We start from the raw sequence: 27,135 nt of genomic DNA on the forward strand, positions 1-27,135 counted from the left end.
CAGTTCGCCTGTGCTCGAGTCGCCGGACAAACTTCCTCCTCCTCTGCCTCGTCAGAAGCGTTTCTACACTCCAGTGGAAGGGGCGTTGCTAACCAAACAGGTAGACCCGGACCTGACTCGTTTGGATCCGGGTCTGTCGTTGCAGCAATTGACTGCAAAGAGCATATCTCTCTCAGCAAGAAGCTGCAACCTGGAAGCCACCGCCATGGCGGCCTTCCAAGCATTCTCCTGGCTCGATCTGTGGTCATTCACAGTATCGAAGGTAGCTGCTTCCTCAGGCGCTATTGTACCTGGGGAGGACTCTGCCTTTGGGAGACTGCCAGTCTGGAGGTAGGGCTATTCTCTACGCCCACCACAGACTGCAAACCTGTGGGGCAAACCTGTGCTAAAGCTAAAGCCGCTGTCTCTCTCGCTTGCCAGGTCTGTAGGTTCCGAGTCAGCTATCGCTCTTCGGAATGGACCGTTGCTGGGTTCCTCCTCTCTTCCCTAGAGAGTTGGTGGACGCCGCGGGTGGACAAGCGCGTGCCCGATGACAGCGACCAGCTTGTTCACCAGGCAGTGGCCAAGACCTCCAGGTCTTCGCACCCCACCGCAGCCAGGTCTTCGGGCCAATCTGACACTTCCTCGGCCCCTAAGAAGTCCCAGTCTTCGAAGGGGTCCCAAGGAAACACCCAGGCTTCTTCTGCCCCAAGAAGGGGGGGGGGTCCCTCCCGCCCTTTTCAGCCCACTTTCCAAGCTGGTAAAGGGGGCAAGGGTAAGAAGAAGGGGAAACGCTAGGGGCGGCGTTCCCCCCCAAAAGCTGCCGAAGGTGGGGGGGTGCCTGTCGAGCCATTGGGCAACTTGGCAGTGACACGGAGCCGAGACCTGGATAGTGGATGTCCTTCGGGAAGGATATCTACTACCCTTCGAGTCTCAGCCTCCCCTCACCTACTCTCTGGTCCATCTCCAAACATATCTTCCAGGTTCGTCGAAGGACATCGCACCACAGCAAGAAGTGCAGGCCATGCTGAGCAAGGGTGCTGTAGAAGTCATGTCGGACCAGTCTCCAGACTTTTACAGCCGCGTCTTTCTCGTAGAGAAAGCCTCAGGGGGATGGAGATCGGTCATAGACTTCTCTCCCTTGAACCATTTCGTTCGCCAGACTCGGTTCACGATGGAAACAGCACAGACTCTGCTGGCCTCCATCAGGGAGAATGACTTCATGCTTACGGTGGACTTGAAGGATGCGTATTTCCAGATACCCATCCATCCGTCCTCTCGCAAGTACCTCCACTTTGTCCTCAGAGAGTCAGTCTTCCAATTCAGGGCACTTTGCTTCGGGCTCAACCGCTCCCCAGGTGTTCACGAGTATTCTCTCGTGTCAGCTTGGGCCCACTCGCACGGGATACGTCTTCTGAGGTATCTCGACGACTGGCTAGTCCTGGTGAGCTCTCGCTCACAGTTGCTACAGGACAGGGATCGTCTCCTCGAGTTTTGCTGGGATCTAGGGACCATGGTAAATCTGGAGAAGTCAGATCTCACCCCCAAGCAGAGGACAAAGTACCTGGGCATGCTGATAGATATGGTGGCAGCGAAAGTCTTTCCCTCGGACTCTCGTATCAGCAAGTTCTGGCAGGCTGCACAGCTGTTCCTGTCACGGCAGGAGCAACCAGCTCTGCAATGGCAAGTCGTCATCAGTCACCTGTCGTCTTTGGAGAAACTAGTACCTCACGGGCGTCTTCACCCGCGGTCTCTCCAGTGGAGACTAAAGGAGTATTGGTTGCAGTCCCAAGACCCCCAGTCCTTCCTCATTCCTCTTTCCGAGGAGGTGAGAAAGGACCTTCACTGGTGGTTAGACGACAGGAACCTCTTGATAGGAGTATCCTTGCATACTCCCCCTCCGGACATGCTTCTATTCTCGGACGCATCGGCCGAGGGATGGGGCGGACACCTGGAGGAGTTGCTGACTTCGGGAGTGTGGCACCGAGACGACGAGCACCTTTACATCAACATCCCAGAACTCCAGGCGGCCTTCCTGGCCCTCCAAGAGTTCTGGGATCGAGTGATGGGACACTCCGTGGTACTGATGAGCGACAATACCACGGTAGTGGCATACGTCAACAAGCAGGGGGGACTGGTGTCCCACCAGCTTCACCAGTTGATGATGCAGGTGCACGAGTGGGCAGTGGCTCACTCGGTAGAGCTGTCGGCAGGTACATTCCAGGCAAGAGGAATGTCGTGGCAGACAAGCTCAGCCGCCAGAGCCAGGTGGTAGGGACCGAATGGTCCCTCCATCAGGAAGTAGCGGAAAGGCTGTTCGACCTGTGGGGGCATCCAGCCATCGATCTGTTCGCTACCCGGCACAACAGAAAGCTCCAAGTCTTCTGTTCTGTCGTGCCGGACCCATGGGCCGCTGCGGAGGACGCGTTCCAACACCTGTGGGACAATCTCGACGCTTACGCCTTTCCCCCATTCTGTCTGATTCGCAGAGTGATGATCACCCCAAATCTCAGAATGACTCTGGTGGCACCCAAATGGCCCCAGGCCGTTTGGTACCCAGACCTGCTAGCTCTCCTCTCCGAGGCACCGAGAGAGATCCCCCCCCTGGCCCAACCTTCTGCATCAACCTCATGCAGAGCGGTTCCTCCTGGCAGTGCATTCCCTGTGTCTTCACGGCTGGAGGTTATCCACCATCTCTTGCGAGCGAGAGGCTTTTCGCGCCGCGCAGCAACAGAGATGGCAGGATACCTCAGAAGATCCTCTGCAGCAGTATACCAGGGAAAGTGGTCCGTCTTCTGTGGTTGGTGTCGTTGAAGGGGTATCTCTCCGGTCAGAGCTACTATTCAGCAGGTCGCGGACTTCCTCGTCTTCCTTCGCCGAGAGAAGCTTCTCTCCGTTTCAGCTGTAAAAGGCTACCGCACCGCACTTGGCCTAGTCTTACGGCTGAAAGGAGTAGATATCGCCTCCTCCTTCGAGATTTCTCTACTCATGAGAAGCTTCGAACGGTCTTGCCCACCCAGGGATCTCAGGGCCCCTGCGTGGGACGTGACTCTTGTCCTAAGGAGCCTGACTCATGCACCGTACAAGCCTTTACGAGAGTCGTCAGACAGGGATCTGACCCTCAAGACCGTCTTCTTGCTATCCCTGGCATCGGCGAAGAGAGTTGCCGAGCTTCTCGGACTTTCCTTTGATGTGAAACACTCGAGGGGATGGGGATCAGTTACGCTCGATTTCGTCCCGGATTTCGTAGCGAAGACTCAGAACCCTTCAGTGCCTGACGCACGGTTCGAGTCCTTCACGATCCCCTCCCTAGAGGACTTTGTAGGTAATGAACTAGACGAGATGCTACCGTGTCCTGTTAGAGTGCTGTGGCGCTATCTGAAGAGAACTCGGCACCTCCGGCCTGAGTGTTGACGACTCTTCGTTAGCACTGGGTCGACCAAGAAAGAAGTGTCCAAGAACACCATCTCTTTTTGGCTTCATGAGATGATAAGGAGAGCGTACTCTGCTGCAGGAGAAGACGACACCGGTACGCTTCGTCCGAGAGCTCACGAGGTCCGCAACATCGGTCCGTCCCTCGCATTCCGGAAGAATATGTCGGTGTCACAGGTGCTGAAGGTGGGCATGTGGTCCCAGCAGACTACCTTCACCTCCTTCTACCTCCGGGATGTTGCACACAAGTCCTTGGACACTTTCCTTGGGTCCTGTGGTGGCTGCTCAACAAGTTTTGTAGCTTATCCAGCTCCTCTAACAGGACAGGTTGCATCTCGCCTAAGTTGTACGGTTGTGATTGGGAGATTGAATGTGGAGTGACTGGCCTGTCTTCTTTCTCCCCATCCTGGCTCTCTTCTGAGGGGCAGGGAGCGGACGTGCCGTTACAAGCTGGATCTGGCGATCGAGACAGGTAAGCACATAACAGGAGCTCCCGTTCTATTTCCGTTCAGGTTAATAGAAGCAACCCCACTCCTTTCTCTTGCAAGGGGAGGAAGGACACCATGACTATAAGACAAAACCCAATGCTTGTATTTGCCTTATTGTCATCCGACGTCAATTCTTCCTAGCCTACTTTGCATGAACTGAAGTTTTCCTCTTTCATGCAAAGGGACCCAGAAGTCTGACAAACTGATTCTGCGTTTCCTACAACCCGATCTTTTGTCAGAGGCGGTTTTATTCCCTTCCTCGTTCTTACGACCAGGAAGGGAAGACAAGGTGGTGAACTCCAGTCAGTTCAGAGAGACTTTTTCAGATTCCTCCCTCCAATCAGTAAGTCTCCTAATGTAAAGGACCGAGGGTTTGTATATTGTGTCGGAACAAATAACAATTTTTAAAAGTAAATTGTATTTTTCCTAACTATACAAACCCGAGGTCCTTTACAATTATGCCCACCTCATGCCACCCCTCAATCTGTACCTGGGCCGAAAAGCAAATTGGAATGTTTACATCCGGGCAGGCTGTACTCCCGCCTCCCGGACAGTAGTTAACTGCCTAACCACCTTGTTTGAAGTTCAACGGCCGTTTCCAGCCTACGCCTGAAAGTAATCCTAATGTAAAGGACCTTGGGTTTGTATAGTTAGGAAAAATACAATTTACTTTAAAAATTGTTATGTTGTAAAAATGTGTGAGCACTAACTATGAACGAGAGAGAGAGAGAGAGAGAGAGAGAGAGAGAGAGAGAGAGAGAGAGAGAGAGAGAGATAAGGGTTTAAGTGTTGTCCTTACTTAAGAGAGTTAAATTATTTATCAATTATTACGGAGACAGAGAATAACACATGAGAGAGAGAGAGAGAGAGAGAGAGAGAGATAAGGGTTGTTCTTACTTGAAATATCAAGTTATATTATTTATGAATTCTTACAGAGAGAGAGAGAGAGAGAGAGAAAGTTATTCTTACGTTAGATATCAAAAGATGGGAATTCAGTATTAAACTAACTTTTAAATGAAATTAAAGTTACTGTATTTCCATTTAAAAGTTAGCTTAATACATTACCCTTAAAAAAAGAAATAAATGGTTGACTTAAGAATATAGGAGTGTGTGACTGTCTCCCCCATTCCACCGATCTATTTTTAGAAGTCTTCTCAACCTCGTTTTTAAAAACTTCTTTATTCTGTCACTTTCTCTTTGTTCTGAAATGCTCTATGTCTCTATGTTTTAGAACGGCACATTTACAGTTTGTAAACGGTACAGGTAAAATTAGATCGATTCAAAATTATCAACTGTACATGTACAGTTAAAGACATACAGAGAAACAGTGCTGTAATATGTAGGTTGGCTAACTGAGAGAGAGAGAGAGATATAACAGTTGTCCTTACTTAAGAGTGAAATTTTTTATGAATTATTACAGACACACACACAATTACAAGAAAAATTTGACCACTGATTAGCAACACTCCCCTTCTTGTCATGTTAAATGACATGTCTGACAGCTTTTGCCTTCAACCTTCTTACAAAAGATGAGGGGAGAATTTATTTGTTCAAAATAATACGAATTTTGTAATTACAGTTTTATTATTATTTAATTTTATTAATCTTATTAATATTTGAAAATTAGTACTTATTTAATTTTATTAATCTTGTTAATATTTGAAAATTAGTACTTATTATTAGGTAAAAAGTTTATTTATCATACAAATAAACATATCTGTATACATGTACCATAAAAATTCATCTCACTAAAAGAGAGAGAGAGAAATTATCACTTTTAATCATATTTAATGTCATTTAATTTATGCATAAAAGCTTGAAAACTTATAAATTACTTAAAAAATTAAACAAACTTTTGCAGGGTTTCTCAGTGTTCGCAAATGTTCGTGTGTCTGTGAAAAACTTGTGTATGACCATTAGTTAGGTTCCAATGAAAAATTCGTGTCAGTGAATTCTTGGAAAATTCATGTGTCTGTGAATTTGTGCAACTTGAATCATGCAAGTTCGTGGTATTACTGTGCACAGAAATTGCATCCGAAAACGGTATAGTCCATAGTTCATTAGTACTGTAGTTGTGAGTAAAGTCTTTTCCTGAACTGGAGAAAGAGTAATTGTCTAAGCCCTTTGTTTTAAATCCCGGGATTTAATTTTATGGGAAGCACTAAGGTACAGATGTTGTATAGAAGTGTACTTATATATCATGAAGGTATTTAATTTTAGTTGACTGATGTTTGGGGTGTTTTTGGACCCAGGCACAGGAGTCCTTTCATGCCTCTTCTGTTTCATTCTGGCTGAAGCTGAAGTAGTTTCTCTTCACTAAGCACATACATATGAGAGCCTTACTCCCTGAATTGAATCCACCTTCTGGCAGCAGTTACATCCAGGAAGGATTTCAGATCAGGTAAGAATGGTTTGGGTTTCTTGCAAGAAACCTATAGCTCACCTGGCTGAGCAGATTTTGTCTAGCTGCGCTACCCATCATATTGGGATACTTATCTACTGCTCAAGTTGACCCCACCCAGCCTCCCCACAAATTAGTGGGCTGTCAAGGATAATTCTGACAAGAGCTAAAACTTTCAAAACACACCTGGTGGAGAACAGGTGAACTAGACAGTCATCCAAGCAATCATCTTCTGTTATTTGATTGGTGACTTGCCTGCCGGTGTGAAGATATAGCTATCTTTAATATTAGGCAAGTGTCCAAATAATAAATTTTGTTATGAAAAGTTATATTTTTATATTCCATCCATTCCTAATTCTTTAACTTTCCTCTCTTCGGAAGTAGGATAGTTACCCCAACATATGCATTTCTTGAGAGCTACGAGTTGTTATGGGCTGCCATTCCTATTTGTTTCCTTGGTACAAAACAAACAAACAAGTAACAGACAAATGCTGGAAAATCAGTACACTGTCTGATATCTCTGCTCAAGTTGCAAATTCTAATTTTGTTGTACCTTGTTGGTAAGAAATGTTAAGAGTAAACCATCACAGTGGATACAGAAAAAAATAAGTAAAAAATTAAGCTTAGTGTATTTAAAAAATGAAAATGCTACAAATGACTTAATTAAGGGTAGTACAGTACATAGCTTGTATATAATTGACAAAATTGTTCATTTTAAATTAAAAAAGGCCAATATCTGTATAAAAATACTGATCATTATATCTTGGTATAACCATGACAGTGTTAGACACTCATAAGTCATTCATACAAAATTAAAATTAAACTGAAATGACTCAGTGTAGCTGCACATTTGAAAGGTTTTTAAATGCTTTACCATTCACCTCAACAAAATAAAACAGCAAATATAACAGACAACAAATTTATCCTTTCCTCCTAACACAGCTTTTACTTTTACATTTGAAAAGAGCAGTTACATCTAAAACAAGGTCCTGAATTTTACAGTAAATAATAGTGGTTGTCAAATACTTACTCATGCAACTGTATGCACCTCTATATCTTGCATTAATTTTTTAGAATGAAGTTTCACCACAGGATTAAGCAATAGACTTGTAGTTTTGAGAAAGCAGTTACAGCAACTCTACCTTCATTGATGGTGATATGTTCCTAGATCCACCATGCATGACATACACAGATCTGTGCCTTTTGTTTGTGTATCTACATTTAATTCCCAATAACTGTGGCATGAACAAAGAATTATAAGCCTTCTGAGCTTCAAAATGAAGTGCTGTACCATACTTTGCAAGCATCTTTGTTACTGTGTCTATATTTTGTGCAGTTTTAGTCTGCACATAAAGCAAGCAAATCATAAGGTTACAGTACTAAAATTCCAAACAAAAATATTAAATATGTTTATTACAATTACTGTAGTCTTCAAATTGATCATGCTATTCTTCTTTAATGTATAATTCCTATCTATTTCTTGGTAACTTGAGTGTTAATAGTTCTAAATTTTATGTGCTAGCCTTTTACATTTTCTTTTCATTAAAATTATATAAATAATGACCTTACAACCAAAAAATAAGTGGATTACTATACACAACAGCATTTATTGTTATTACCAATTAGAACATAATTCTTGAAACAACAATTTACCCTCTCTCGGGATCATTAAGCTTGAATAGTGCCACTCTTCACATGTTATTCCTAAAAAGCATGACAGTGGCAAGAACTCTTTATAAGGACCTCTTCAAGTCAGGAATGTTCATGAGATCTAGTCATGGCTTGACTGTGATAATTCAAAGACCATTTGACATTTTACCTTTAATGCTTGAATCTGAAAGGCTGCTCTCCAATGCTCATGAATCTGTGGTGTCTGCTTTGCATGATATATAATAAGATCTTGCAAAATTAATCAGGAAACTACAACCATCAACTGAGAAAATTTTCAACATTAAAATTATTTTACCTGAGTTCACATATTTGATCAATGGTAAGGAGTGAAAGCGTGCCAAAGTCAGCACATCATAACAAATAACCAATCAAGTTTGAAAGGCTAGGGAGAGTTGCACACCTAGTACAATGCTAGTGGTACTATACTGTACATCAAAACATTTCCTTACTTACATATGATGGCTGTAACAAATAAAATTTCACTTTTTCTCAGAAAAGCAATGCTGTAGTGGTACATTTCCACAGATCTTATAAATTATCAGAGTACCTTACCAGTATTATGGTATTGAATTATGCATGTGGAGCTCACAAAGGACACTACAATACATAAATTAATTAACTGATGTACAACATCAAAAATACTTACAACCATTAAATAAAATAGTGTAGTCTTTGGAATTAAAACTATTGGCACTGATTCAGTCACTTTCATCATTATCATTACTTCCTCTGTTTAGTGGACGTCTGGTATCGTCATCAGATCCATATATGACATCTTCATCCGAGTCATTGACCATGCTAAACGCTGGGTTATCCTTCATAATGTGTGTTTCTGCAATTTAAATCAGTATTACTCTTTTACCAGTGTTTCATTTTCTAAATATGTATATTGTACAAAGAATATTTGAATAAGTGACAGAGCACATAACAGGATACATTTCACAACAAAGAACCTATTTTTTCATACTAACCCATTAATCTTATTTGCTCATGTAGGAGTACAACCATCACCTTTTACATTAGTTCAATGTGAGCAAGAAGTAGCAGGGGAAAAGGAAGAATGCTTGCCATTCTTCCTCATCACCTTCATCTTCATGTCGTCTTCCACTCTGTCTTTGTCCTCTGCCTCATACTTGGACTCTCTTTTCTCTGCTTATGAGAAAGAAGAAAGGGAAGTCTAAGGCCTTGCATAATAAGTACATGTGAACTTCTTGTACTCGCTTTTCCTCATGGCAGGAGATCACTGGCACATTACCATTTTACCTCGGGCAAGGCCACTGCCACTGCGCATGCACACTGGTCATATCATTCAGCAAAGTGGCAGCAACAGGTGGAGCCTTGGGTTGTAACAGTCCTTCAGGGCAGATATAAGCTCCCATTCAGGGACATTCATTCCTAGAAGACACTATACTCCTCCCACCTTCCTCAAGATTCATGGAAATCTCGGGCACTGTTGGCGGAGGTGGAGGCAATAACAAGGAAAGGCAGTATGGGAGTAGTAGATTGCCAGTCTGTGATTTTACAGTTACCTTTTAATCATAGAGATGGCAGCTCGGGGTTTTACAATGATAATCGACCTCTCAGCTTGAACAAGTACAGTAAGTTTAACTTGTTTAAAGATGGAAATTCCATATTCAGTGTTAGACTCCAACAGAGACGGTGTCTTCATGCTTTCAGTATACCTGTAGATGCATATTTTCAAGTACCCATTCTTCAAGACTCTTGGAAGTACCTCTGCTTCACCTGCAATAAGACAATCTTCCAGTTCAAGGCCCTTGTGCCTTGAACTGTTAATATCTAGGTGTCTACCCAGGTATTCACCGTGGTTTCAGGTTGGGCCCCGGCGTCCTCCTGGAAATGTCTTCTTTTGGACAGGGATCATCTACTGACTTTTTATCCCATTCTAGGTATCTTGATCAATTGGCAGAAGTCCATTCTCAATCCCATTCAGCAGATGAGTATATGGGTATGCTGTTGGAGTCTGTAGCGATAACAGCCTTCCTGTGGCCTCTTATCTGAGCAATCTCAGGGAGGTATTGGCACACTTCTTATCCAAACAGGAACAACCAACTTGGCTATGGCAGGTGGTTCTAGGTCACGTGTCAATCATGCGAGAAGCTTATGCCTCACAGGCAGAGTGGGAGAAGCTCAAGCCTCATGGGCAGTCACTTTCAGTCACTAAGTTGTTATTATTAAAAAGTTTAACCAGACCACTGAGCTGACTATCAGTTCTCATAGGGCTGGCCTGAAGGATTAGGATGAAATGGCAAGTCTAGGCTAGAGGCCTAGCACTGGGACCAAATAGGTCACTTGCTAATTATGAATGAATGAAAATGAAATTAAAAGCTGTAAAAAGGCATACGCTTTGATACTGGAACACACACACAATAAATACATTTATACTCGTTTCTATATATACTCACTAAAAAGGTATATTCAAATTCAAAATAAAGTAAAATCATAAAATTTACTTGTTTTAAAATTCATTATGCTGATTGATTAATTTTTTATATTTTATCAATTAACTCACAGCTTCTCATGAACATTAAAATGGGTACTACTGAAAATGTTGAAGATTCCGACAAAATTTCTTTTATTGGTCCATGTGTCAAACGAGTATGGCCTATTCAAAGACGCGTCAGAATTACTTGTGTGTGTCTCTCTCTCTCTCTCTGATATGACGAACTCCATTTTCTGACACTGGATTTTATATTTTAATTTATTATTTTTAGGTTCTTCGTTCCGTATATTTTGCCATTTACATACAATGACCGTTTTTATATATCTTGTATAGTCACTAATAGGGATGTCTACATTTGCTCTTGTCATGTGGACTGCTTCTTTGGCTGTTTTATCAGCCTCTTCATTTCCCTTAATCCCTACATGGGCAGGGATCCAACATATTTAAATATTTTTTCCCTTATTATACAATTTATGGAGTGAAAACTTTATATGTTGTACAATATTATTATTTTATTATAGCTTTGAATGGCCTCTATAGGGCTTCTGGAATCGCTATAAATCACAAAATTATTACATGAGGCTTCTCTAATTATTTTTATGGCTGATACTATTGCACATAACTCAGCTGTAAATACCGAGGCGTTATCTGGTAGAGAGAATGGATACATTTTGTCTGAGGATACTGCAGCATATCCCACTCTGTATTATAACTTAGATCCATCGGTGTATATTGCGTAACATGGACCTTTTTGGATTATGTGTTCTACTGTGTGTTGTCTCTGGTATTCTGGAGTATATGAATGACGTTTTAATAAATATCTGAAGTGTGTACAAATTCTCATTTTACCCATTGTCCAAGGAGGATGTAATTTTAATATTAAAGGTAACTGTATATTTATATTCAGTGACTCAAACAATCTTCTAGCTCTAATTGGGAAAGGAGGTGGATGATTGTTTATAACCACATCTCTTAATCCAAATAATTTTTTGGTTGGAGAATCATTTGTCTGAATTTCAGTCACTAAAGAGGCAACTGAAGTAGCGCTGCTCCATTCTCAGAGATCCCCCTTCTCGATTCATATCTGAGAGTTGAGAAATAAAAGGACCTCTTGTGGTGGCTAGATGACAGAAACATCTTAAAGGGAGCGTCACTGAGCTCCTCCCATCCAGAAATGCTTCTGTTGACAGGCACACACCTAAGAAGAGAATTCATTTCAGTTGTGTGCATGAAGAGCACACCTCATCTGTACATCAACATCTTGTGAAGGGGCACTCAGTAGTACTGATAAGCAATACAATGATTGTTGCCTATATCAACAAACTGGGAAATGTGTATCTGGCGATTGGGCAGCTTTTCAAGCTCTGAAGTTGTCAGCTAGGTTGAACATTCTGGCAGATCAGCTTAGTTGTAAGAGTCAGATGGTGGGGACATAGTTATCTACACCCCTAAGTAGCTGAGAAATTGTTAAAGATAAAGGTCCCCACATGGTTAATCTGCTTGCAACCAGACTGAATAGAAAACTTCGTCTTCTGTTCCCCAGTTCCAGACCTGTGGGCAGTAATGGAAGGTGTATTTCAACATCCCTGGGACTATCTGGATATACAGTAGACCCCCGGTGTCTGGTGTTCGCAGACTCACCCATTCACAGATTTTTCTTTGGAATGGAACCTGACTATAAATTTATCGCGGGAAACTCGCCTATTCACGGATTTTTTGTAGAGCAATATTCTGTATTTTCATATTTTCGAGACTAAATACTGTACTGTACCTACATATACATTTTATGATAAAATAGTATTTTACAGTACTAATTTTCATATAGTTTAATAAGATTAAATAATAACATTAAATAATAAAAATAATAATTCTCCCTCTTTTTCTCCCTTCCTTTCTCAGTTCTCTCTCTCACTGAGATGAGAAAATGTTTATGCAAATGTAATATGTATGTTTATTTGTTCTGTATGATAAATAAATAATTTTACTCATTTTCAAATATTAATATTAATATTAATGTAAACAGCAAAATATCAATTCATTAAAGAAAATATATAGTGAATTTGTTAGATTTTAGTTCAATAAATTTTTTCCCTTATCTTTTTCCCAGTCTTATCTGAAAGCTTTGGAGGGGGGGAGGGTGTAACCTGTCAAATATCTTGAAATATTGACCACAACGGTAGAAAGTGTTGCCCACTCTTTGGTCAAATATATGTTGCCCACTCAGTGGTGTTTCTCTCTCTCTCTCTCTCTCTCTCTCTCTCTCTCTCTCTCTCTCTCTCTTGCCAAAGGTGAGAGATGGATAGATAGATAGAAAGGCAGAGTGGTTGACAGAAAGATATACAGTACATAATATATACTGTATTATTGACATTTTTAATTGTTCAACTGATGTAAGAAACTCGGTTCATTTTCTCTCTCTCTCTCTCTCTCTCTCTCTCTCTCTCTCTCTCTCTCTCTCTCTCTCTCTCTCTCTCTCTCTCTCTCTCTCTCTCTCTCTCTCTCCTGGAAGGGTTAGAAGTACATATATATACTCAGAACCCATTGGTTCCAGACAAGAGATTTGAGAATTTCTCGATCACTTCCCTTTGAGACTTAGTTGGTCAAGACTCTGATGAGATGCTGCTGTGCCCGGTCAGTGCTGTAAAGTACCATCTGAAAAGAATCCACTCCTATAGGCCCGAGTGTAGGAGACTTCTCATTAGTTCAGGTATGCATAAGAAGAGGTGCCCTGGCCACATGAGGTGATGAAGCAGGCCAGCTTTGCTTTGCACTTCAGAGCTCACAAAGTTAAGTCAAGGGTGTGGTTAATTTCTGACATGGCTGAGAAGATTGTTTCTTGTAACAGGGAAAAGAAGCACCAATATCTAAGGATCCATAGCAGGTTTGGCAGGATAGAACGGATAAGTTATGCTGATATCAAAGCGGGAGTAGAGTGGGCAGTCCAATCACTGGGCAAAACAGTTAGAGCAAGTACAGGCAAGTAGGCCAGCTGGGAAGTGGGTAATGGCACACTGCTGGAAGACTTTCATTCCTTTACCTAAGCCAAGAAAGACAAAGACATTGAGAACAACAAAAAAACATGGCTTGCATATAGAAGAACCAGGCAGGTCTCCAGCAGTATCCTTATCCCTTCTTAACAGATAAGATCACCTCCCTTTATAGCACAACTGCTAAGCAGTCAACCAAACCTAACATGTCTCATTGGTCAGCAAGGCAAATAACACAACAATGGCCAAGACAGGGGCAGGCATCTTAGCAAGGACAAGTAAGTGACAGGCACCAGGTACTTCTTGAAATAACCTGACAGGTTGACTGCTGCACACTGTAACTTACACACACAATCATCACAGTACAACAACAACAACAACAAAAAACAATAAAAACAGCTATAACACAAGAAACACTGGGCAATTCATACAGTATACTAAACGCACAAAATTATACAATTGATACAAAAAGCAAAATACAGTCGACCCTCGCCTATTTATGGTTCAGGATTTGCGGCTTCACCTATTTGCAGATTTTTCTGTGGAACTTATCTCCAAATTACTCACAGAAAATTCGGTAGTTCATGGATTTTTTCATCAAGCAATATTCACTAATTACTGTATTTTCATGTTATTTTTGTGACTAAATACATTTTTTATGATAAAATTATTTACTAATTTTCAAATATTAATGTAAACAGCAAAATATCAATAAATTGTATTTTTTTTCCAGTACATATTTAAATACGTGTACAGTGGGTCCCTGCTACATCGCGTATCAGCAGTCTCTGGTTTTTCTGTGGAGCTTACCTCCAAATATATCGTGGAAAACTCATTAATTTGCGAATTTTTTATAGAGCAATATTCAATAATTACTGTCTTCATTTTATATTCATGACTAAATACATTTTTATGATAAAAAAGATTGACTAATTTTCTAATATTAATATTAATGTAAACCAGCAAAATATCAATAAAATGCTAAATTAAAATCCCACAAAATCACAAAATAGCTTACCAATGTACATTAACACCTCAGTCTCTCTCTCTCTCTCTCTCTCTCTCTCTCTCTCTCTCTCTCTCTCTCTCTCTCTCTCTCTCTCTCTCTCTCTCTCTCTCTCTCTCTTGATATTTAACATAAGGCAACCCCCCATCTCTCTCTCGGCACTTTTATATATCCTTTAATGAAATTTGAAATACTATCCTTTAATGAAATTTGAAATACTGTATCATTAACATAAAAACTCCAGGAAGTTCACAAAGCCATCAACATTTTTCCATTTTTTTTATTGCTTTGGCATAGGCTCCATGGTGACGCACTTGGCTGGAGGAGTTGGAAGTACCCAATCACAGAACTTGTAGCAAACACCCACACTCTCTCTCTCTCTCTCTCTCTCTTTCTCTCCCCATGACGACACGCTATTGGCTGGGAGGGTTGGAAATAGCCAATCACACAGCTTGTAACTCAGATGCTTTTGTGTTTACTAGTCAGAAGGGTGAGTTGTATTCTCTCTCTCTCTCTCTCTCTCTCTCTCTCTCTCTCTCTCTCTCTCTCTCTCTCTCTCTCTCTCTCTCTCTCTCTCTCTCTAAACTATATTGATCTATTATTATCGTAATATATATAAAAAAAAGACTGTCTTGACTTCTGTAATTGTTTTTACTGTAGGTACGTGTTCCCATGTTTTTTCTTTCTCTGATTTATTGAACCGTGCTTCATTAAAAGTTTAGTAGCTGACTCTATCACACATATTATAACAGTACACAAGAGAGTATTTTATCACTGCTGATGTTTTATCTCTAATCACCATAAATATATACTGTTATTCTCCTCCCCAGCTTGTCAAGTCAAGGCTCATCACCAGCTGCTTTGCTGAGACTTTATCTGTGGTAAACACCAGCTCTCTCTCTCTCTCTCTCTCTCTCTCTCTCTCTCTCTCTCTCTCTCTCTCTCTCTCTCTCTCTCTCTCTCTCTCTCTCTCTCTCATATATATTATGAATTACTGTATCATAAACTTTTATGTACAAAAAAATAATTCTATTAATAAATTTTTTTTTTAGCAATTAAAAAATTATTTTCCTGATTCTTTCAGTAGTAGTGAGCCTTAATCAGCTGACTCTCAGGATGTGTATATTACAAATGTAGGACGATCTTTTTTTTTTATACATATTACGATGATAACAGATCAAAATGATAATACAGTACTGTATCAGTGGATTCTGTAAGTGAAATAACATATTAAGGTGTTTACATTAATTAATATTAATATTTGAGAATTAATAAATCATTGTAACATGTACATACAAAAGATCATAAATGTATTCATTCATGAAAATACTAACATAAAAATACGTACGCAGAATGCCGTGACGTAAGCAACCCTACCATTTCGTTCGTACATACATATTGTACAATATGTACTAACAGTAGTTAGATCGTTCTATGAATTACCCATGTATTTTAGATATGCTCTAAACTCATCCTTAAACACTTTACTGTACTTAAATATCATTTCAAAATCATCTTACAAAAACCAAAAAATCAATAAAATGCAGTTGCGCAGTACACGATACATAGTTGGCCATACCCTCACACAGTTATCTGCTAAGACTTAAAAGTGATATTACATAGCTGTAAGCCATAGTATGCACCTAAATATTTTTAAGGCAAACGTAAGATGACTGAAATATTAAATTTATTTTATGATAATTTAAGGTATATTTGGTGTTTGAACCATTAAAATAGGCAGTTATAAACATTTTTAGATTGAGTCTTTGGTGTCTGAACTATCTAAATAGCCTGTTATAAGCATTTTTAGAGGGGGATACCAACAACGCAGATTTTTGCTAAATGCGGGTGGTTGTGGTCCCTATCCCCTGCAATTACCGGGGACCAACTGTATTTCCCAACAGAAAGAGAGAGGGAGGATTATGAAAGCCTGGGCAAGAAACGGGTTTGTAAGCTTTTCCCTGGTAATAAACCAGTTTTCTCTCCCCTCTGTACAGGAGGGACCTCCTTACTAAAATGATATTAAGTGATATTGAAATATTAAAATATTGAAATATTAAAGTATTACTGTAAAGTTTTTTAGGATGATAGTTTAAGGTATACACATAAACATAATATCAGTTCTCTCTCTCTCCAATGATTCATGAATAATTTCACTTTTGATATTTAACATAAGGCAACCCCCCATCTCTCTCTCGGCACTTTTATATATCCTTTAATGAAATATGAATTACTGTATCATTAACATAAAAACTCCAGGAAGTTCACAAAGCCATCAACATTTTTCCATTTTTTTATTGCTTTGGCATAGGCTCCATGGTGACGCACTTGGCTGGAGGAGTTGGAAGTACCCAATCACAGAACTTGTAGCAAACACCCACACTCTCTCTCTCTCTTTCTCTCCCCATGACGACACGCTATTGGCTGGGAGGGTAGGAAATAGCCAATCACACAGCTTGTAACTCGGATGCTTTTGTGTTTACTAGTCAGAAGGGTGAGTTGTATTCTCTCTCTCTCTCTCTCTCTCTCTCTCTCTCTCTCTCTCTCTCTCTCTCTCTCTCAGAGAGATTTTTTATGCACATGTAATGTATATGTTTGTTTTGTATAGTTTTAAACAGGAAGTTACTTTGTCCTTCATTTTTCATATTTTCCATGCTATAATTACAACTTTTTGCATTTCAATAACTAAAAAAATATAGTACATTAGGTAAGATTTTAGCATAATTCTGTGGAATTCCCAGTCTTTTTCTAGTGGATAAGCAGGAGAGGGACACCCCTAACTGTCAATCATTTTGACAAATTATCTTGAACGGTGCTTCTCTCTCTCTCTCTCTCTCTCTCTCTCTCTCGTCTCAGAGATTTTTTGTGCACAAGTAATGTGTATGTTTGTTTTGTATAGTTTTAAACGGGAAGTTACTTTGTCATTCCTTTTTCATATTTTCCATGCTATAATTACAACTTTTGCATTTCAATAACTAAAAAAATATAGTAAATTAGGTAAGATTTTAGCATAATTCTGTGGAATTCCCAGTCTTTTTCTAGTGGATAAGTGGGAGAGGGGTGTAGCCCTAACTCTCAATGAAATATGAATTACTGTATCATAAACAAAAATACAAAACAAACAATCTGTATGAGAGAAAATGGCTGTGCTTGAATATAGGGGCAACTTAATTAGTTTTCACATGTAGCTGTAAGCCATATATTTTTAAGATGATTTTAAAATATTTAGATGTTTTAGGATGATAGTTTAAGGTATATCTGGTGTCTGAACTAATAAAATAGGCAGTTATAAGTAGTTTTAGAGGGGGAACTTTGGAGTTGAACTACCTATTAAAATAGGCAGTTATCAGCATTTTTAGAGGGGGGGGTGCCAAGTGTTTGCAGATTTTAGCTATTAGCAGGTGGTTGTGGTCCCTATCCCCCATGAATACCGGGGGTTGACTGTACATATACAGTAGACCCCCACCTATTTGCAGTTCAGGATTTGTGGCTTCACCTATTTGCAGATTTTTGATAGCGTAGTCACTTGTTTCGTCCTCAAGGAGTTACCTTCTAAAGTCTACCAGAGCTCCATGGTGACCAAACTAATATCAAAGAATTCTCTTGTAGTTGGTCTTTTTGGCCAGGTATTGTGTCATAATGATTAACATTATAACACATGATGGGGAGTATATAATGGACCCAGAGATAAGAGGGCACTTCCCCTTATCTTCAGCAAAGCTGAACCCAGTTTTTCCAACGTCAAAGAACCTACAAGAAATAGAAGTGGCTATTGCACATGCGCTTCCACCCTCTTGTTTGCAACCGGGCCGTTGAAGACCAGGAGCCATTACACATGATCTAAATATAATCCAGAACTAGGCATTACTTTATATTAGGTTAAGTGATAATTTTTTATGAAACATCCCATTTTTGGACTAAATTGTTAGCCTAGACCATGTAACCTAGGACTAGATGAAATAGTAATCTGTGCTGGATGAGATGGTAACATAGCCTTAAGGGTGCATACTACGGTAATTGTGTTTTATGTAACCCATACCCTTAAGTGTGACTTCAATAATCAGGACTAGGCAGTAGCCTAGATTAGAGTAAGTTATAGCCTGGCTATAAGGTTACACATTAGTGAGTTACTGGTGTATATAGTAGACCAAACAGCCTAGGACTGGATATAAACAACAATCTGAGTAGATAAAAATATAGTAGACTTCCTATAAGGTTACATATTAGCAAGTTTCTGTTTTTATATAGCCTATACATTTTTAAGAGTGATCTATAATAATCTGGATTAGGTAATAATCTGGAATAGGCAGTACCTTCTATTAGACTAAGAAAGAACAAATAAGCCTAGGATTATATATATAAACAGTATCCTAGGCTCAATAAAATACCCTAGTTTTTTTTACGACTTGGTAGCATATCTGTAAGGTTACATACTAGTAGGGTCTTATGTAGCCTATATCCTTAAAGGTGGTATAAACCTAGAACAGGCAGTAGCCTAACCAGATTAAGTAGGAACCCCTTTTTAAGGAATATCCTACTACTTGCCTATAACAGCGATGGCCGAATGTCAGATAGAAGGGTAGTCTCAGCCACATAAAACAGAAAACCAGATTATAAGATGCCTATTTTCTGTTTAGTTTATATCCTTAAGTTTTAAATAAGCCTAGAATAGGCAGTGGCTTAGAATGCTAACCAAGAACCTTCTAAGAAATCCTCTATTCCTAGCTTAACATAAATTATACTAAAAGCATTAACCTAAGCTATATAAGACAGTAGCTTGGGTTAGTTAAACAAATCAGTTCACAGGAGTTAGACTGAATGGCATGACAATCAGAGTTAAAAATTTCACATAGCCATTACAAAAGGACTAACAGTGTACCGTATAAGTAATACAACCATAACCAGGTATGAAAACTAACCTAAACCCTAGAGGGTTTAAGTTAACATAGATATTTAAATAAATGTATTACAACTACACACTTCTAATCAAGTTAACCTGTAATATGGGTAAGTTAACATAGATATTTAAATAAATGTATTACAACTACACACTTCTAATCAAGTTAACCTGTAATATGGGAACTATATGAGGAATTTGCTCGGTTCACTTTTTGCCAGTGGGTACGGCCCATACCACCTGCCATGTGCATAGTCCTTGTAAAAAAAAAAAAAAAAAAAAGTAAAATTTGCTTGGTTGCCAGATATGGGCAAGATTTGTAGTATGCTCCTGGCAGCAAGTTTTAAGGATGAAACAGCTCCTTTTAAGCTGTCTCGATGGGTCCTATGGTTTAGTAGGGGTGAGGAAGGGGGAGATTACAGTATATCTTTCTGGCAGAACTCCGGCAGCAGATATTTAACCCTTCTCAGAACAACATCTATGTTTGGGCCAAAACCTACTAACATCAGTCTCCAGTACCTCCCAGGTTAACCCCATGGAGGAAGTAGAGGAATCTTTACATGGGGGTTGACATTCTTGTTAAAGAATTATGAAGTGGACATTGCCATTAATGGCCTGCTGAACCAGGGACAGAATTTTCAGGGAGAAAACTTCAGAAGGAATTCTATCCCCCATGCAGCTATCATTGCTGAATAGGATCTTTTTCCCAAAAGGGATACTAGGATCCACCTAACTCCAACTGAAATGACTGCATTTTCAGAGGGGTATAGTATCTTACCAGGACTTCTGCCTCTTGATTAACAGGCAGTTACAGTTCAGTTGTTGAAGCTCGGTTAGAGTTCGCAAGCTCCCCCAAAAGGGATACACGGTTTGCAACATTTGATCAATTCTGTAGGGAAATTGAGTATCATCAAAGATGCCCTTGCCACAGAATGGCAATAAATAAGGGACATGAAGCATGATTCTGAAAAGGAACGTAAAGTCAGTCATGAGGAAAGTAAGTCAGTCATGTACACCCCAACTACATCCTGTAACCGAAAAGTGAGGGTAGATACAAATGCTGCCCAAACAAGGTCTAATGTTAGAATTCCAACTGGAAACAACAAAATGGTCAGTTCAGATCAAAATACAATAGGGGCTCCAATACTCACCCCTGATGATACTAATAATTCATGGCAAGACGCCTCAATGTGCATTTTCTCTCCTGATGGCAAATATGTAATTAATGAGAGAAAAACTATGATCAAATTTGTACATGTAGAATTTAGAAACAGGGCAGCATTCCCTAATACAGAATGGCACCTGGTACCGTCTTCACCAGACATGGAGAAACCACTAACAGAAACTGTTTTTTTACCTGTGCCTATAGCATTAAAAGCTATAGAAATCACCCTTTACCAGGCCAACGAAAAATGGATCTCTACCTCCAATTTAAATAAGATCCAAGTTGCTCATCAAGTATCCCCAGCCTTCTGTCCCTTCACTTTCAAAATTATTAATCAAAAACAAGAGACAAGGGCAGAATTAAAACCATCTGCCAAGGTCATTCCAGTTTCAGAAAACTCCACCAAGGAATGGGCAATGCTACAACTCCCTTCTGAAAAGGAAAAAGCTCCCTTTAGATATAGCTATGCAGCAGTTTGGGACCCCTAAGAGAAGACTCTCAGATGGGACAGCCTCATCAGAATTTTACGCTAGGCTCTGACTCCTTAGTATTATACACTCTATCACCTTGCTGGAAGTTGCCACCAAAAGGCTTCCAGAAGATTACAGGATAATTTTTGAAGATGAGGCCAAAAGTCTTATGAGAACCGGATGGGAAGCACGCTGTGACTTCCTAGAATGGTGCATAAAGAGCGAGAATGGAAGCATTGGAGGGCTCCATCAAATTACTCTCCAATGCCACTGCATTACTACATTCTAACCCCTTCTGTAAGGACCTGGTTGAGAAGTCTGTTGTGGCTCAACTCAACGAGGATGCCCGCCAACAGAATTGTACAGTGTACGCTCTTCTGGGGAAGGGGGAATTCAGAAACAAAGAACCCAAAATTTCCCTTTACCCAACCCCAGAAAAAGGCTCGCTTTGATAAAAAATCATATAAGCCTTTAGTCACTCCAAAAAATTTTCCTCAATAAACAGGTAGATGGTCAGAAGGGACAATTCCCTATGAAGGGACAACAACAACTGCAAGGACATTCTTTTTCACAAGGTCCAAAAACCATCTTATAGGGGGGGAAAAGGGAAAAACAACACCTGGAATGTCTATCAAAGACAAAGGCAGAGAAAGAGGCATATACCAATAGGAATTGTATGGTTGGGGGTCGGCTTCGACGACATCATAGACTATGGAAGTTTTCCCTGTGGGGGGTCAGCATATTTATATGTGCAGAAAGGCCATGTTAATGGGGCCCATAGAGAAACATGCATATATTCGCTACCAAGTACAGTAAACACCCCATATTCGCGGTCTCATGATTCACGGATCCTCATCCAATCAACATTGAACAAGCATTGTTTGCCAAAGTTTCAGCCCATTCACAGTATGCCCCTAAATGAGAAATATTCCAAGGACTCAGACTTTTATATAGATCTGAATGATGAAATGCACATTTTTGTGATAAACTATCCTCTTACTAGTAGGTTCTGGATCAGGATAGTTCGCTTACAGATTAATGTGATTTTGCACTAAACATTTACTAAATAATTATATACAAAATTAGCAATGGTATTTTTAGAACTCCCACGGGCATAAAAAAATCAGGCAGCCCAGAAAGACCAAATTAGCAGAAAAACCAGTTTCTTTTCTCCAACTTTAGACTTCTAGTTAAAAGTAACAAATGGTTTTATAATAAATTTGTAAACACATACAGCCTAAACGCCCAACAGACACTTTTTGTTCATCACCAACGTTAAGGATAGCTCTTTTTCCTGTCTCTCTCCCCATCATATTCAAAACACAAAATGAGGTTATAGGGCAAGTACTCAAGTAGAATCTTATTTATATATTTCATTATGGCAATTCAGTATGGATGGGCCTGCTGCAAGTTATACCGTTAAATTTAAGCTGTAAGTTGTAGCTGGTGAGAAAGCTAAAAGCTGGAAACAAATTATCTGCACTGCAACATGGATGAAAACTCGACCATAATACACCTGGAGATCAAGGATTTAAAGAAAGTTGGATGAAAGAACACATTTACCTTGGATTCCAGAAGGAATTAATGATAAATAGGTAAAGCTCCATCTGTGATGACAAACAAGTGAAAATGCCTACGTTATTGGGTTTTGACACAAAATAGGATCGTAAAGGTGGCAACGTGATCTATTAACGAAAAATTTTAAATCAATTTCCTGGAGATTTATTTAAGTTATATTTCAACTTAAAACACTCTTCCTCCAAAACAAAAAATAACCTTGCCCCATATAAATAATGTCCAGAAATTTTGTTACGCTAACTAGAAGCAAGAAAAGTGCTCTGAACTGTATACTGTACAATATTATTAGATACAGTGATTTAAGGCATAACATTTTAAAAGATCCATGGAAAAGATGCATGTTCAAGTATTCCATGTTTTATAATATGATCATTATATAGAGTACAGTATAAATGTACGCTCGCTTAATGACAGCCTAAACAAATAGGCTGTGGACTAATTCTTGTTTGGTATTGAATTATCATGCTTCCCACAAAGGAAGTCCAGAATTAGCTGATACTATAATCACTATACCGTCTATGTATAGATGTTTCCCAAACCTGGAGGTCAAGCAGCAGCAGAGATGCCTTCATAAGACTGAATACCAAGTGTTGGCTAAGCTATATTCGAGATTGTTTTTTCCCAAATGACAGGTTTTTTGGAACCTACCCCATCTAGGGATAATACCTACAAGCCCCATTTTTAGCCCAAACAGGTGTGTTCGAACTATCAACCTCAGCAAGTGTTTTTAAAAGATCAGCATTTGTAGGTTCTAATTATCACAGGAGGGACACATCTCTGAATACGCATCTTCCTTTTCTCTTCAGTGTCTCAAAATGGATTTATAGAAAGAAGTGATTTACCAATCAGCATTGAATGAGCACCTGTTTGCCAAAAGTTTTGGATATCATCTGTTGCCAGAGCACGTTGAATCACCAAAAGGACTCTGGACACTTTATATCAGATGAAAGATGGCCCAGTTGGATTTCTATTGCTGCACCCTTCTACCCCCTTCCTTAGGTTGAGAGAAAAAATGCCTTGGGATTCTAAGTCATGGCATACAGGTTAAACATTAATAAAGAATCTTTTATCAAAATGGTTGACTCCCGGTATTCATTCAAGAACTCAAACTTTTGCTCCTAAAACAGTCCACAACTGGTTCCAATTACTTGGTCCCTAGACAAAGGTGCTTGAAAATCCTCAACCCCTCAATAGTCGGACAGAATACAAGGTCAAGGGTTTTACAAAATTTGAATCTTGCCTTTTTGCATGTCCATCAGGGATATTTTCAGTGGTTGGACTGAGACAATGTTGGGATACTTTTCATGGCCTGTTGTCTCTCCTGAACATTACCTAAAACAGAATATGGCAATCCTCAAAAGGTTCCTTCTTAGCTCAGAAAACTCAATTTAGAATGACATGATGGGCCTGCTGTAGTTTGCATCAGTAATAGTTTTACCAAACTTAGATTACACCAAAAATGTGAACTATTTTGCTGCACCTAGCACAAACTAGACCAACTCTCCATACAAAAGATTAAAAGATGGTAGTCTCTTTGATCCGGGAAGGAAATCCACTCTTTAAACAGGTCACATGACCCTCCAAGTAAGTACATGAGTGACACATGCACAAATATCTCTTTTGATAGGTCTCTAAGTACAGGGAGGATCATCAGTGGCAGGGAGGTGGCCAGCTATTCTGACAAATTCAACTATCACTTTCCTGAGCTGATGGTCAGCATGGTTTGTCTTTCAAAAAAACTCAAACCCCAGAAGAGAGAGACCATGGGTCTTCCTGATCAAGAGGTCGGGATACGCCCCTCCTCTCACTAGGAGACTGACAATACTGCAGCCAAACCTTTCATGGTGGAAGGAAGGAAGTGGCACCTGTCATGCCAATTCACCTCTGAAGGGGGTCTCATTATAATAGCAGAATCTATCATGAAAAAACATGCTTCCAGCCAACCAGAAATGTAATTTTCTTTGTTTAGGATATAAAAGAATCACAAACTCTTTTTATATGTGTTTCTTTGTAAACCTCCTTCAGGGACAAAGCAAGAGACACCTTCCCAAAGACTGGTTTAAGGGGAGGATGATATCTTTTCCTCCATTGTCCCAGATTTCAAAGATTTTCAAAACCTCCTTCAAAGAAACAGGCTTAATAGCCCACAACTGGGCTAAACAGGTATTGGATCAGGCCTCATCAACAATGGACAAAAAGATCAATTCCACTGCTGTCCACTTTCTTATCCCAGACAGGTGGATGAGGGAAAGTCGTTTATGCATCCTCCTTTCTAAGCCAAGACCTTCACACATGGATTTTTTAAATATCTATCATGAAAATTACCTGCCCAACACTGCTAGGTACCCTCAAAAATTTGGCATCATCTATCTATTCCAGTCCTCATGGTTATAATGGTGAATTATATCCATAATCAGATACCAGGCCGAGATCCCCTATAGAAACAATTTTATATGTTAATTTTGAAGACAAACGCCCGGCTTTGTTGGCAAGTCATGGCATACAAGGTTGCATTAACGAACCCTTGCTTTATGGATTCAGGTTTGACCTTATGTGAAGTTGTCACGCCCCTTCTGCAGTTCCTTTTTGCTCTATAAAGGCCCGTTTCTCCAAAGGCTTCCAATTACTTGGTCCCTAACAAGGTACTAAGACTTCTATCAACCCTCAATCTAGTGGACCCAATACAAATCACACAATGCACGTTTTGGAAAGTAGTTCATTATCTTCTTGAAAAGTTAGCATCAGGAGCTTTCTAGTGAACTGGCTCTTATATGGGGACGATGCATCATGCAAACAGCTGGCCATCGTTTTTATTGTCCCCTGGCACATCATTCCTGGCCAAGAATGAGGATCCTTTATAAAGGAAATTATTTCTATAAGAAAACTCAATTTAGCAGACAAGACACATTATGCCTGGTTCAATGCTTCTCTTAAAGTTTACCCAGAAGTCACAGCAAACATCCCAGAGGACCTATTTTCCTAAACTAATTACCTAGAAGTCACAACAAACATCCCAGAGGGTCCTATTTTCCTACACCCTAGCACAAACTAACCACTCTCCCTACAGAGGCTGAGAATGATTGTTATGTTTTCTTTTGCAGGTCCTGTATCTCTGAAAATCATGCAAGTTGTGGATTTTGTAAAGTTAGAGATATTAATGCTTAAACTCCGCATGTATTTTCACTTTGGCAGTCAAAAACAGCAGAGTTCAGATGACAGACAAGCAGATTCTGCAGTTATATAGCTTGGAGATTAAAAAAATCTGCATCAGCAAAAACCCCCAGCGGAAGGAGGATTTCGGTACCTTGCCCATGGACTAATACTGTGCAAGACAAACAAACATACATGCATAAAAATCACTCTCTCTTATCTCAGTGAGGGAAAGATTAGTGGTCAAACGTTCTGTAAGACAGATATATTTAATCTGTATTAAAGATTTCTCTAAATTTCACTTAAAAATTTTAGAGATATTTATTTTCTGGTTTACATTAACCCTTAAACGCCGACTGAGGATCACACGCTGACTAAAAATTGCATTCCCAGTGGGACGCATCGCACGTCGACTACTACAAAATTTCCAACCTTCAGGTCAATTGACTTGACCTAAATGGTCGAAAAACACAATTGTAAGCTAAAAACCGTTACATTCTAGTAATATTCAATCATTTACCTTCATTTTGAAACAAATTGGAAGTTTCTAGCACAATATTTCGATTTATGCTGAATTTTTGAAAAAACTTTTCCTTACATCCGCTGCTGTAACTTGGCCGAAATTTCAGAAATTCTTTCTATTTTTTATTTGCACTGTTTTATATTAGACATTACATAAAGTTTTATATATGAAAATGTGCTCAATTTCATGTAAAATACAACAAAAATACAACCCATGGTTGTAGCTTTTATCAGTTTGGAAATATTTTCATATAAATCACGATAACTGCCAAAATTTCAACCTTCGTCAACTTTTTGACTGACCAAAATGGTAAAAAACGCAATTGTAAGCTAAAACTCTACATTCTAGTAATATTCAATCATTTACCTTCATTTTGCAACAAATTGGAAGTCTAGCACAATATTTTTATTTATGGCGAATTTTTGAAAAACGTTTTTCCTTACATCCACGCCAGAAATTCTTCACGTTGTCGTAATGTTGCACCATTTTATATTAGTCGCTACAAATAAAGTTTTATATATGGAAATGCCAGCAATTTCATAGAATACAACAGAAAATAACTCATGGTTGTAGCTTTTATCAGCTTTTTGAAATATTTTCATATAAATCATGATAACTGCTCATTTCAACCTTCGTCAACTGGGCCTCGACTGAAATGGTAAAACGCAATTGTAAGCTAAACCTCTTACATTCTGGTAATATTCAATCATGTACTTCATTTTTCAACAAACTGAAGTCATCTAGCACAATATTTTCGATTTATGGTGAATTTCTGAAAAAAAAACTTTTCCTGACATCTGCGCACGGTAACTTGGGGAACATCTCAGAAATTTTTGTCATTTGTCGTGAATCTTGCATCATTTACATTAGTAATTACATAAACTTTTATATGAAAAATGTGCACAATTTCATTTAGAATACAACAGA

The 27,135-nt window shown here is 39.5% G+C and overlaps 1 protein-coding gene across 1 annotated transcript in view; it reads right to left on the bottom strand.

The window, feature by feature from the left end:
• Window positions 1-6,912: 6,912 nt before the first annotated feature.
• LOC136843655 (transmembrane protein 181) overlaps window positions 6,913-27,135 on the bottom strand; it is a 393,597-nt gene continuing 373,374 nt past the window's right edge. The window contains exon 16 of the mRNA XM_067112206.1: window positions 6,913-8,803. Within this exon, the coding sequence (XP_066968307.1) occupies window positions 8,670-8,803 (134 nt within the window). The 3' untranslated portion in view covers window positions 6,913-8,669. The remainder of the gene's footprint in view (window positions 8,804-27,135) is intronic.

Source organism: Macrobrachium rosenbergii, chromosome 12 (assembly GCF_040412425.1).
Source record: "Macrobrachium rosenbergii isolate ZJJX-2024 chromosome 12, ASM4041242v1, whole genome shotgun sequence".
Lineage (NCBI taxonomy): Eukaryota > Metazoa > Arthropoda > Malacostraca > Decapoda > Palaemonidae > Macrobrachium > Macrobrachium rosenbergii.